This window comes from Alexandromys fortis, unplaced genomic scaffold (genome assembly GCF_014885135.2).
Source record: "Alexandromys fortis isolate MF-2015 unplaced genomic scaffold, M_Fortis_MF-2015_v1.1 scaffold_139, whole genome shotgun sequence".
Lineage (NCBI taxonomy): Eukaryota > Metazoa > Chordata > Mammalia > Rodentia > Cricetidae > Alexandromys > Alexandromys fortis.
In genome coordinates, this window is record NW_026068020.1 from 2,962,243 (window position 1) to 2,975,601 (window position 13,359).

Here is a 13,359-nt window from a genome sequence, read left to right on the forward strand (position 1 = left end):
CCTCCCTCCCTCCCTCCCTCCCTCCCTCCCTCCCTCCCCTACCCGTTCATTCAGGATGCATTCCTCCACCATCTATCTGCTGACCTCTACCTACCAGAACATGCACCCACTTTCCCATTACCTGTCCCCCTACCCATCTATCCACCTGACTCTACCCACCTACCACCTTACCTACTCCATCTACTTCCTCTATCCCCTCACCCATTCAACCCACCACCCAACCACCTACCACCTGGCAGACACCAGAGATATGCTGGTGGTATTATCTACAAGGCCTCTAGACACAAGTTGTGCCCCATCCTGTGAAAGAATTTGGTTCTGAAAAAAGCCAAGAAAAGAGAAATGATCCCATGAAGTAGGGTGAGGGCGAGCCCAGAGGGGAACCCCAACATGTCTGATGGAGGGCAAGTCCAAGTGGGGAGGAACAAAAAATAATCCTAGCAGAGGCAACTTGCCCCTGAAGATGAGGAGGCTGGAGGACAGGCAAGTGTGAGAAGCTGAGAGAAAGCTCAGAGGTACCAGGGGTAGGAGGAGCAGACCAAGCTGAAACCATACTTAGGAGCCAGTATGCCACGCTCACGACAGAGAGAGCTTGTGGTGATGTCTGAGTACACACATTGTGGTCAAATATCCACATAGTGAGGTCTGGAACCAAGGCCATCTTGGAGCAAGGACCCTACAAAGCCACAAAACCTGATATTCACACTCGGCAATGTTACCCCCAAGCACTGAGCAAAGCTTGGGTAACACATAAGCCAGACAGATGGTGAACAGCACAGAGCCATGAGATGCTTACTCATGGGGACGCAAGATGAGAAATCGCTAATCATAAAACAAGTGAGCAAACTGAAGCAGCCTGTCACCAACGTGACTCACTGACCAGGCTCAAGTCAGAGACACAGGAAAGCTGGCCATTTCCTGTAAAAGGGCTCTCCACGTGGGAATGAGAAGAAGGTTTTTTGAACCTGGGACCTTGCTGTTGAGGCAGGAGCTTTTCTGATTTCTGCATGGCTCTGGAACCACCACCCAAGGGCTTTGAGCGTAACTGCTTGCTCTCCACTTCAGGAAATGGGAGGTCCATGCTGGCAGATGTGGGGATGCTGTAGGAATGCTGTGGGGAGACACGACCAGAGATGCTGCCTCCTCCAAGCGATGGATGGCCAGTGCGCACCTGCCGCAGGGGTGCTATGAGAGGAGTTTCCTGCTAACACAGGCTCTTTCCTTGGGAAAAGCCCTTCCCATCTGCGTAGGAACATCTCAGACCCTTTCTGATGCTATGTCAGTCAGCGGTTTCCTGTCTGCCTGTGAAATCTGGAGCTATTAAAATCTACATACTGATGACAGTTTCCAGAGGCAGCACTGAATTGAAGGTTCACAGCACATGCAACCATCCCTTGCTATATAACCAGAGAGCCTCAGCCACCCAAATGCTAAGGGATATACAGAGTAAACCATGTCCCTTCTAGAGCTCGGTTCCAATTTTATGTATTGGGGAGGAAAAAAAAACAACAATCCAGGGATGATCTGGTTTCAAGAGGGTATCAGAGAGGAGGAGAAAGGAAGCCCACAAAGGGGAAAGCGATTCATACACACTAGACTGGTCTGATGCCCAGGGGTCATCTGTGCAGCTGCCCGGTCGCTGGCAAGGAAAGCAGAGCTGGGCGACTGTGGTGTGCTTGCTCACACAGGGTCCCATAACACAATGCTCATGTTCGCAGGGGTCACTTCTTCCAGGCCCACTTAGGAAGCCCACCAGACACAGCCGACTCCAAGAGCAGGATCGTCAGCCATGCAAGTGGCTGTTCCCCCGACACAGAAGATGAATAGGTGGCCATGCTGCGCTGCAGAGCCCCGGGGCAAAGGTTCTTTCTCATTATCCCCTCTGTTTTTTCCATCATGGTGCTCCCTACGGCTCATATCTAAGTCCACACAGAGGGGACCTAAAGATCTCACAGCACACTGCCCTGCACCCACCCCATCAGGATCCAGCAATGAGCCTTAAATCCTTGAGACCCTCATATATATCTTCTCCTAAGGGCAGCTAAGTGTTCTGGGCCTTGGTAGTCTTGAGGAAGAGTGATATAATTTTTCTTAAATTATTTTATTTCATGTATATAGGTGTTTTCCCTGCATGAGTGTCTGTATATCACAAACCCAAGGAGGTCAGAGGAAGGTGCTGGATCCCCTAAAACGGGAGTTAGAGATAGCTGTAAGCCACCCTGTGGATGCTGGAACTTGACTGAACCAGAGTAGTCTGGAAGAAGAGCTCTGTCGTCAGGCTCTCTCTTGGCTGCTTCAGTTTAAATGCCTGGAGCTGCCAGGGAACAATCTCCAGCAGCAGATTTGGCTGGTCTGTCTTGGAGCAGGGCAGCTGACGGCCCATGATCTCTGTAATTCCCAGGGCACCACATTCCCTGGAAAAGCATTCATTCTTACTTTAGTTGGGTGTACTTCCTGTTCCTAGCCTGGGTTCTTGATTTTATACACTCAGCATGAGTTGAGAAGGAAAGATGAAGGAACTGGGTGGGTTGTGGGAGACTCCAGCTTTAGGTACAACGTGTAACTAAGTGATGCCCCTTGGCAGCTTTCATCTTAGGGGTGGGCTTTTCCTTGGCTATCTGACTCCATCAGTTTGGTGGAATTTATAGGTACCACACTCTGAAGGATTAGAAGCCACTCTGAGGGCAGTGTTTCCAAACTTCCAGTAGTGATTCTCCGGGTTTCCAGAAAAGACAAGCTGCCAGCCAGACTGAAGGATACAGTGGACAGCAATCACAGCCAGGGTAGGATCTAGATGCAGTGCACATCTTTCAAATTCTAACAGTCCATGCAAAGCATGCCCAGTACTGACCTGCTGCTGAACACGCTGTAAGGGGACATTTCCCCAAGCTGGCCCTGAGACTGTGGTGTGTACCAGTGTGGGAACCACTGTGTTTTAGGAAACACAGAGTAGAAGTTTGCCATCACTGCCTTCTCCTGGGCCTCTGCCTTGTCCTTTCCTCTTACAAAGCAAGGAGAATTAGGGTCTGTCTGTATCACCCAAGGCCAGGTCAGCTCTCAAGCTTTGAGAAAAACTAGGAGGGGTAGCAAAAGGGAAGGGCGGGGCTACAGCTAAACTAACACAGGACAGCAATATTCTTCTGGAGACACACCAGCCTCCCCAACAGGAAACTGAATAGTTTCCTTCCATGTATTCCATGGGGACAGAAGCAATATGGTGCAGCCTAGGCTAAGTACAGAGCAGAAAGAAGATAAGCCACCAGACAGATTTTACTTGTCCTTGGTCACCAAGGACCAGCTTCTGCCATCAAGGCCACCTGGAGAACCAAATTTACTCCCAAGGCAAGCTAGACAAAGAGCCACACAAAGTATTTCATCTAAAAAAGAACATCTATCTACACATAAATACAGCTACACCTTGAGAATATACAAGAACCTATGAAGACATCTATCATATGTACCTTGTAAACACAGATGTGCACACACACATCCTCAGGATGGAGTTACGTACCAATATACCTGCTGACACACTGAGAACAGCCCAGGTGGGGACTCACTCAGTCACCCCACACATGCACATCTCAGTCCTGCGCAGGGCCTGCTTGCGTCAGCCTGCACGTGGGCGAATGCATCCGAGACGGGGTCTGTTTCACAGTCACAGGTGGACTACCTTCATGGCTCTGCTGCCTGTGGTAGTAGAAGCAACAGGATGGCTGTGTGCAAATGCTTTCATCCTGCTGCCCAGTCAAAACATCCTGCAAGTCAGACGCTGCCTGCACACTGACAGTCAGGCATGGCTGGCATTGTCATTAGCACCACACGCCAGCCAGGGATCGGGAGGGAAGCAGGTGCTTTCTAACGTGGCTCTGAAAGGTACAGCTACTGCTCTAAGCCAAGGGGAAGAGGACAGACACAGCAGCAACAAACCACAGGAAGACACCAAGCATGCCAGGAAAAAGGCTTTTTAAAAATGTGACCATTCTTGAGTGTGCAGGGAAAAGGCCTCTCACCAAATGCTCTTTGGGGAGATAAGTGGGCACATGGGTCCTAGAATCCAACGGTGTGTGCTCAAGCTGCTGATGTCGCACAGACCTTACAGCTCTGCAAACTAGGAGTTTGTCTTAGGGAAACAGGTAAGGATATCAGGAGAAAGCCCATCCAGAGTTACTTATAATAATGGGGCGGAGGGTGTCAAATTTATTTGTCAAATGTCTCCTTTTTGTTTTGTTCTGAGATGCTGTTGAAGCACTCAGACTATATCCATGCAGTAGAATACTATATAAACATCAAAATGGTGCTATGTTTTTCCAAAAATGAGATGAGCAGGCGGTGGGATGTGTGCGTGTCTGTGGAAGCACCAAGCCCATGTGCACAGAGACACAGACACCCACACTCCCAACATTTAGCCACGTAGACTGCTTTCAACTTCTGCTCAGAATGTTTATTTAAACTTCTTGTTAACAGAGTGACAAAATCCAAGGACTAATGGTGCAGATTTTAATTTTCAAACTCTGCAGGAGTTCATGGAACCAAAATAAACAGTCCACCTTAAAAGATTCACTGTGGACAGAATGGCCGGATTCCTGCCAGAACAGAACCGAGTCTGCTTTCAGAATCTCACGGAAAGCACGAAGGTGACATCCTCCAGAGAAGCAGTTTTCCTGCTTTCTGAGTTGGTGCCTGTTATTTACCTCAGCATGACAACCGCGACCAATGACATCTACAACTGGCTTTGCTCTTAGCTGCTCGGAGCTGGGCCCTGGGATCAAATTCAGCTGTTGTAGCTTAGGTTTTCACAGTCACTCTCTTGGCTCTCAGGGCTTACCCCACCCTGGCACTTCCATTTACAATGCGACTTCAGATGGAACTGGCACTGTAATCCACTGTAGGATCGAGAGCCCAAGGGCCTGACTGCATTATACGCATCTCAGGGGACCTAACACACTGCCCTCTTCACGGGGAGGCAGAGGCTGGCCCTGGCTCTGCCACTGCCTCTGCCCCATGCAGCTGTACTCACATGTAAACTGGGGTGGTAGGTCAGCACGCCGTTGTCGCACAGGGTGACGTACTTCTTTTTCCACTCCTTGTTTAGTGACTTGCCACTTCGCTTCAGCAGCATGCCCTGCAGGGAAGAGGAACCAGATGTGAGATCCCATGAAAGTGGTATAAGACACAAAGGGATCCAAAAATAAAAAATAAAACCTTTCTTAGGTTTTGCATTTTTTGAGATTAACCTTTTTCTTATATATAAATTTGGGTTTCCCTGCCATATTCAACATTACAGGAGATTTGGAAGTTGAACTTTGCTCTAGATGCTGAAGATCCACCATTGGCCAACAGCTGCAGTAGACATCCTGGGTGTCCATCAAACTCCCGCAGAACTGAGTCATAGCAAGTGGGAGGTGCCTAACGGAAGGATGGTCCTATTCTTTGCTTGTTGAATCCAGGGCCTTGTATATTCGAGGAAAGTACCCTACCACTAAGCCCCGGCCCCGGCCCCATATATTAAAGACAGACCTCAAGATCAAGGATCTTCTCACCTCAATTTTATAAACACAACAACTTCATGTTATAATTTCTTTACAGAATTTTAATTTATTCAAACTGAAATTCCATTTGCAAACTTTGGTAACAACACTGGGTGGGTGAGCTGTAATTCACCTCAAATGGTTTTTAATGACGTCCATTAAGGTCTCTGGGAAAGCTTTCAGAAACTGGAAACTAACATATTTTGGAAGTCACATGTGGCACCGCCTTCTCTGGATGGCTGCTGTGGATGTGTTCCTGGTCTAAGTGCCAATTCCCAACAAACCTTGCCTCCACTCCAGTTGCAGCTTTTATGCCACGGTTGCCCACTCCTGTGCATTCCAATTCTGTCCATGTGCAGTGAGCAAACCTCTTGTCCAACAATCAACTGTCATAATTCTGACAATAGCCGGGAAGGCATGTACCTAACACTAGCTAATTCAGCCAGACTTAGGAATCAAGAAATTACAGGTTCCCAAATACACCTTGTCTGCATGGGGACACAGAGGAAACCTTCCTTCCCTACATTCCTGATCCTACTCTTCCCCGGGGATCTCAGTGTAGGAGAAGATCAAGTCAGTCTGAACACATGGCAGGAAGGAGCTCACATACCAATCACCAACACTGTGAGAATATAGCTGTGTTTACTCAGATCATAACCAAGCTTTAAATCCCAGCGTGGGGATCTCGCCCATTAGTACCTGTTACTGGGAGATTCGAACATCCCACAAAGAAACCTTTGGAAGGTCACTGCTCTATAGGATTTTATCGTGTTAAGAAAGCATGTGGAAAAAGTGACATGAAAAATGTTTCTGCTGTACACCAAAGCAACAGAAGCTCCCCTGTGTGGTACAAACAGGCGATAGTGAGTCACCCCCACAGACACAGTAATAAACCTTGGAGACCTCGTGTTCCCTCCCCATGGAAATCTCCCGTTCTTACCCAGCAACACAAAGCCACACCCAAGTTCTCCAGTGGGCTCACATTTTCCCATCATCCACTTCAGATGGAATTTCGACAATACAGAGGGCTGGGGGTCACTGCAATGTCACCAGAAGATTAGGGCTACTGCAGGCTTCAGAAGGCCGTGTCCCTTCCTGCTCCAGCAAGCGCCCGCAGATGGCTAACAAGACTCCTTTGGGAGGACCGTGGGCACTTTTATGAGCCAGCCCTACACTCCTCATTATCCTTCCACCAGAGAAGGCTACAGAGGAAAAGAGGAGAAACTGGCCAGATGGGAGGCGCGCAGAGGCTCATAGAGTTTATCTGAGAACTAAAAGAGTGATCCAGTTTTTAAAAAAAAAAAAAAAAGAATTTTTTGTTTAACATTCATTTATTTATTATGTGTATGTATGCCACAGTGTGTGTGTGAAGAGTCAGAGGGTGTGTGTGTGTGTGTGTGTGTGAAAGAGAGAGAGAGAGAGAGAGAGCGAGAGAGCGAGAGAGCGAGAGCGAGAGCGAGAGCGAGAGCGAGAGAGAGAGAGAGAGAGAGAGAGAACCTGTGAGGACAGTTTGCAAGAATCAGTCCTCTCCTTTTACCATATGAGATCCGGGGACTGAACTCAGGTCGTCAGGCTTGGCAGCAAGAGTCTTTACTTGCTGGGCCATCTTACTGGTTTCAGAGTAATCTATTTTCATGCTAGGAAAATATTACCAGAAGGAAGACATGAATATTGACCATCATGAATAAATCCTAATGCTCCTTGGAAGACACTGTTGGCTTATTCACTGAAGAGTAGGTGGGCCTGAAGAACACTGACCTGCCCAAGGGCCACCTCTTTCAGCATTCCTGCCTTGACCACTGCCTTAACTATGTATCCTTCCACCTTCGCCCTTCAAGGTTATGAAAGGGTCTGGAAGCCCCTCACCTTCTTCCTGTACACACGTCCTAGCTGTAGCCAGCAAGTCCTTAAAGTGGCCCAGCACCTGACCTCCCAGAGCGCTGGCTGACTCCTTTGCTCCCAACCAAACACAGGCCAGAGGCAGCAAGGCCAAGGGACACAGGCTCCCTTGTAGACAAGACTGTGGGCCACATAAAGACAAGCGTACAGTGAGGTGGCAGGCCTCCTATTCCTGCCATTGCATGGGGCTGTGAATTCTACAGTTCTCAGCTACGGTGAACAACCTGCTCTCACAGCAAAAAATGAAGGGCTAGTACCTGGTGTTCTCAATGGGCACCTGTGACAGGGGTTCCCTCCAGAGCAATGTTTAAACAGATCGGCACCTCGGTATTTCTTGAACTCCACAGTTTCCAGAGATGCTCTGAGGCTACCAAGAATTTCCAGCTTAGCCAAGGATGGGGCTTCCTTTTCGGGTGGCCTGGGGAACCCTGTCTGACTCTCAAATTTCTACAGAATATAATGTATTCAAGTTGGGCACCTTGGTGCAAACCTTTATTGCCACACCAGGGTTGGAAAAGCAGTCAGACGTCTATGAATTCAAGGCTAGCCTGGTCTACGTAGCTAGTTCTTTTTATTAATTAATTAATTAAAGATTTCTGCCTCCTCCCCGCCACCACCTCCCATTTCCCTCCCCCCTTCCCCATCAAGTCCCCCTCCCTCATCAGCCCGAAGAGCAATCAGGGTTCCCTGTCCTGTGGGAAGTCCAAGGACCACCCACCTCCATCCAGGTCAAGTAAGGTGAGCATCCAAACTGCCTAGGCTCCCACAAAGCCAGTACGTGCAGTACTTAGATATTATCTCAAACCAAACCAAACCAAAAATAAACAAACAAAACAACTCCTACAAACAACAACAACAAAAACCCTCAAAAAAACACATGTTCAGAGTGAGCAAAAGCATGGCCACCACTCTCAGCTGCAGAAAATGCAAAGACACTCCTTAATCTATACTGCAGTTGGCTGCAGAGAAAGAGGCTCTGTAGGTTACCCTGAGAGCAGGCAGGAAGCATCCATGACCAGAACACTTCCCAGGCAGGGGGAAAACTGATGGGTTTGGTGGGCGTAAATCTCAACCTACAAGCAAACTCAGGGACCAGTACTGGGCTGAAGAAGTGGGATGGCCAGACATGCTGAGAGTCTGCAATGAGGACAGAGCAGTGCATATTACCACTTTGTGTGTGTGTGTGGAGGGATGACAGCAGTCAGGGGGGAGGCGGCCTTGTTGTGTCCGGATGTCTGCTTGGTACAAGAAACACCAGACTTGCCTCAGAAAGCTCCTTAGCTAGAAATATTGGCAACAGCTCAGAAGCTTTGCACACAGAACACAGGCCTCTTTGCTCTGTCTGCGGGATGACCACAGGAGGGATGGCTGCCCGAGACTTGAACGCAGGAGTGAACACCCCTGTGAGATAACATGTACCAGGAGTGTTGAGGCAGGGTAATTCAGCCCTGGGTAACAGGCTGCACAGGAGAACTGTAGACAACACTGAGGTCGCTGTCCAACACACAGCAGCAACTTCCTTGGATAGAACAGGTCTGCAGAGCACAGAGCCCCAGAGAAGGCCCAGCTTGATAACCAGTATGTGACTGGCCATTCGGGGACACCCTGTGGCCATATCCTGGACCACACTAGGCTGTCACTGGAAGGTCTAACAAACACAAGCCATTTGTGCTTTGAGTGTCACCTGGCCTGGGGAATTGTAAAATGTGAAATGGGTACGGGGACCGTTTTCCAGCACACAGACACAGAAGCATGGCACAGTGAGGCCACAAGTAGTCTAGATTATAAAACAACCTTAAAACAAAGAGCGATCTTCTTAGCAGCTACGTACAAAGGCCGCAGGAAGACTTGGTGTGGATCCTTACACCTCAGGACCAAAATCCTGGTCCAGGGTTCTATTGCAAAGCTCCAGTTTCCAACAAGTCCTAGTGTACCTCTTAGGCCCATGTCAACAACAATTGTTCCCCTAAACTGTTTCTACTTTATAAGGCCATGTTCATTTGATGGAGTAGAATTAAAGTCACTAACAGACCCCAAGTGAGGACACCTGGCCTTCTAAACAGCCATAAGTTAAACCATAATGTTCTGTATGTACTCGGAGGGTAAGGCACACAGTCTCTACTGTGGTCCTCCAGGCTCTACTATGACACAGTGGTTAGGGAGTCCCAGAACGGACAAGGCCATGCTCTGCCAGCCGGAGCCCTCACACATCTCTAGCAACCAAGACAGAGGCAAGCCATGAAACAGTTCATTTTACACTTTCAGAGGACACAAAGCCACAGTCCTGACAGCCAGGAGATGACAGAGGCCGGAAGGCTCCTGGCTGTCTAGACACAGGCGGGCGGCTCCCGTCAGCGCGTGCAAATGGCCCTTATGATTCTAAGTCTCTTTGAGTAGCTGTAACCTAGGGCAAAACTGCACGGCAGAATGTCAAGATGCATCCTTCGTCCATCTTTCAGATGCCAATCTGGTACACGTGAAGACAATGCTTGTTTAGATGGTTCTCGCCGACTAGCATGGCCATCCATTTGTGAATAGTTCATTTCACTCACAGTGGGCTGCAGTATTAATTTGGATGTTTTTAGGTTTCAGGACATTACTGAGCTTCATTCAAAAAATAAGTTTGCTACCTGCACATGCAACCGTGAGTCTACAGAAAGCCAAAACATGCAGGCATTTGCTGCGAAACATCATTTTAAGGAGTGCTGCTTTTGTTTATGCTGCCTTTGTTTAGCTCTGTGAAACTGTTATTCTTTGCCTGTCTAAAACACCTGATGGCCTAATAAAGACTTGAACATCCAATAACAAAGCAGGAGCAAGGCAGGGCTGGGAGGCAGAGAGTCTAACAGGAGAAACAAGGAAGAAGAGGAGCAAGAGAATAAGGAGAGGAGGACATCAGGGGTCAGCCACACAGCTACAGAGCGAGCCATGGGGGAAGAAGTAAAGAAAGCAATAGAAACAGAGGAAGATAAAAGCCCAGAGGCAAAAAGGTAGTTGGGATAATTTAAATTAAGAAAAACTGTCAAGAAACAAGCCAAGGTTGGGCACTCATAACTTAAGGTAAGCCTCCATGTGTGATTGATTTGAGAGCTGGGTGGTGGGCCCCCACAAAAAGAGCCAAAGAGTAAAGAATAATGAGTAAAAGTAAAAAAAAAAATTCACCAACTCCAACCATTAGTGTGCAGAAAGCTGGTGAGCATCATACACTGTGTGACCCCATCATCTCACTGATCCTGTGCTGCCCGAGACGCGCTACAACCCGTGGCACTCAAGGACATACACCGGCCATGCTGATTTAACACCTGTTACTAAAGCCAGTTCCTGACTTACATGTACATACCCACATGTAAATACATGTGCATGCAGACGTGTACACACACACACACACACACACACACACACACACACACTTTTTCTTAAGAGTAAACCTTGAAAAAATAAGATAGCAGCTCTAGCATTGTTGAGCTCTGTGTGACTGCTTTGTCCTCAACCATGATGTCACAAGAAATGAAAAAAGGACTCTTCTCTCAGATCACTCCATTCCAGGGTGGATAATGCAAATTGGCATCTCACACCACTGTGTTTGCAAAACAAATACCTCATGGCATTGGTGTCAACTCAGTGGGCTGGGCAGTCAGCAGGACTCAGGAGTGCTAGTGGAGCTTTGGGGGAGAAGGGTGCAGCATTGCATGAGGCTGGGCAAGCGGGGTGGCCATAGGCCGGCAGAACCTCGGCCAACCCAGACTAAATGCCATATAAAATTACATCGTGAACCCCTTGCACATGGCAGTAGATTTCCATACCGAATGCCCAAAGCACTGCGGGCCCCAACAATGGGGAGAAGAAACGTGAGTTTCTGAGCAGAAATAGAAAAGGTATAGCCAAGTCCAAACATCAATGTACCCAGCACAAACAGTTCCTTGGTGTCAGCTCCTCTGACCAGCGGAAACCTTTGGAGAAAGTTTCGGCTTCAGAGCTTGGATCAAATGCAGGCAAATGTGGCAGGTAAGACCTGGGAATGAATGAGGTCCTAATATAAGACCAATCTGACCATTCTTGAGAACTTAGGAAAAATTTCAACAGCCAGTCAGTTGCCTTTTGTGTAGAGCTGGGGCTAGAAATGGCAGACAGGTTTCTGTGCCTCGAAATGGCCTATACCTTGATACAATAAAAGCTAGCAATCTTGAACTAAAGGGCTAGAAGGTTCAAAATGAAGCCTCATGTCTGGACAGTGACTCCCAGGCAGACAGCAGAAAGCGGCAGGGTGAGAAGGCCAGCAGCTGATACAGGGCACTTCTTGAAGAAGAGAGAAGAAACAAGCACCCAGGACTCCCTGTTTCCGGGACAGGGTACATCAGGAATAGGTACCTGGCTGAACCTTCAGTACTCTTGTGGGTCGGTTACAGCCATGTGTCTCTGGCTCCTTTCCACTGGTTGAGAAAGTAGGGATCTGATGCAACTCCATCCCCACTGCTACATCACATGGTATATGGGTGCAATGCAGCTCATCTCCTGAATCCTGCCTGAGACAGTGAGCACTACCGGTCCAAGGTGTGCCACGCAGAGGATCCAATCATGAACATCCAGAGTTGAGACTTTGGGGATCCTGGGATAGGCTGTGGGAGGGTAGGGTGAAGCCAGAAGACTTCAAAGACCTACAAACATATGCTCGTACCCCATATGACCCCCAGTTCAATTTACCTAGTGGGATGTGGTGAGGATCATCTGTGCTAGTTCAAGCCTCAGCTTGAAAGAGCTGGATAGCTTTGGCTTTCATGTCCCTTAGGATGCCAAGACTGTCCAGCTACAGGGAGTGGGAAGGCGAGGCCCCAAGACTCTGCCTGGAAAAAGGACTAGGTACCTAAAGGATCACTGTCATTGCCTTCTTACTGACCTCTGACCCCTCCTTCACTGATACTCTGTACATGTAAGTGAAGAACTCTGGCGCTCCAGCCAGAGAGGTACCTGTGGGGCAGAGAAGAGCCACTGTCCCCAGAACCAAAAATACCAATAAATAACAAGCCAGTGTTGTTTTAAACCATCTGGAGTTGGTTCAATTATCTAGTACCAGATAGCAAAAGTACCAGGCAGTGACACAGGCATCTGGGTTTCCGCCCATGGCCCAGAGGCTTTGTTGTCTCCCTGGGAACCACTTCCCCACTAGACCAATTGTAAGGCTCCCACAGCCTCTATGTGTGCTTAAGAAACTTAAGAGTGTTGTAACAGCTTGTATTATTCCTTCGAAGTGGCCAGTGTTGGTCTAATTGCTACACCTGAATCACTGATGCATCAAAAAAGACCGTGGTTAAAATGATCTACAACCAAAACATCAGGGTCCCAGGAAGGGTTGTCTTGCTCCTTGCTCAGGTAACCTCTGTGGCACAGGAGCAAACAGCAGGACTGTCTGCCACACTGCAGTCTCTTTATTCACCACGTGCACGCTTCTAGTCCCAAGAGGTCATTGAAAGCCAAAAGCAATGTTAAGTGTACAAGCTTTAAATAACTTACTAAGTTAATGTAACGAATGTAAGTGCGATCTGAAATCCATCACTCACTGCTTGCCGCAGCCCCAAGCTGTGATAAAACACCACTCATAAATTTATATTAAAACTCTGCTCGATAGCAATTATTTACTAACAAAGATTTATTGACTGCATTAGAGTCTGGGGGTCTTTCCCAGTCAAATCAGTCTTTGAATCTCAGGGGCTGAATGGTGCTGGTCCCTGCTCAGAGGAGGACTGTCATGACAAACAGGGAACAGCTGATGGTAGGCTCCACCGTGGAAGTGGAGTGCCAGCTGAGACGTGGCCACCCATGTAAATAAAGATGGGGTGATCAGCCAGCTTGACCAGCCAAGGTCCCTTCCCTCCCAGGAACATGCCCCTTATTTGGTTTAACATACATCTGGACCATGCGTGTGTTTGGTTTAAGA

The 13,359-nt window shown here is 48.3% G+C and overlaps 1 protein-coding gene across 5 annotated transcripts in view; it reads right to left on the bottom strand.

Moving 5' to 3' along the window:
* Positions 1 to 13,359, bottom strand: part of Agap1 (ArfGAP with GTPase domain, ankyrin repeat and PH domain 1) — a 446,708-nt gene that overhangs the window by 166,343 nt on the left and 267,006 nt on the right. For all 5 annotated transcript variants that reach the window (XM_050163111.1, XM_050163110.1, XM_050163109.1 and 2 more), the window contains exon 10: positions 5,018 to 5,122. In XM_050163111.1, coding sequence (XP_050019068.1) covers positions 5,018 to 5,122 — 105 coding nt within the window. The remainder of the gene's footprint in view (positions 1 to 5,017; positions 5,123 to 13,359) is intronic.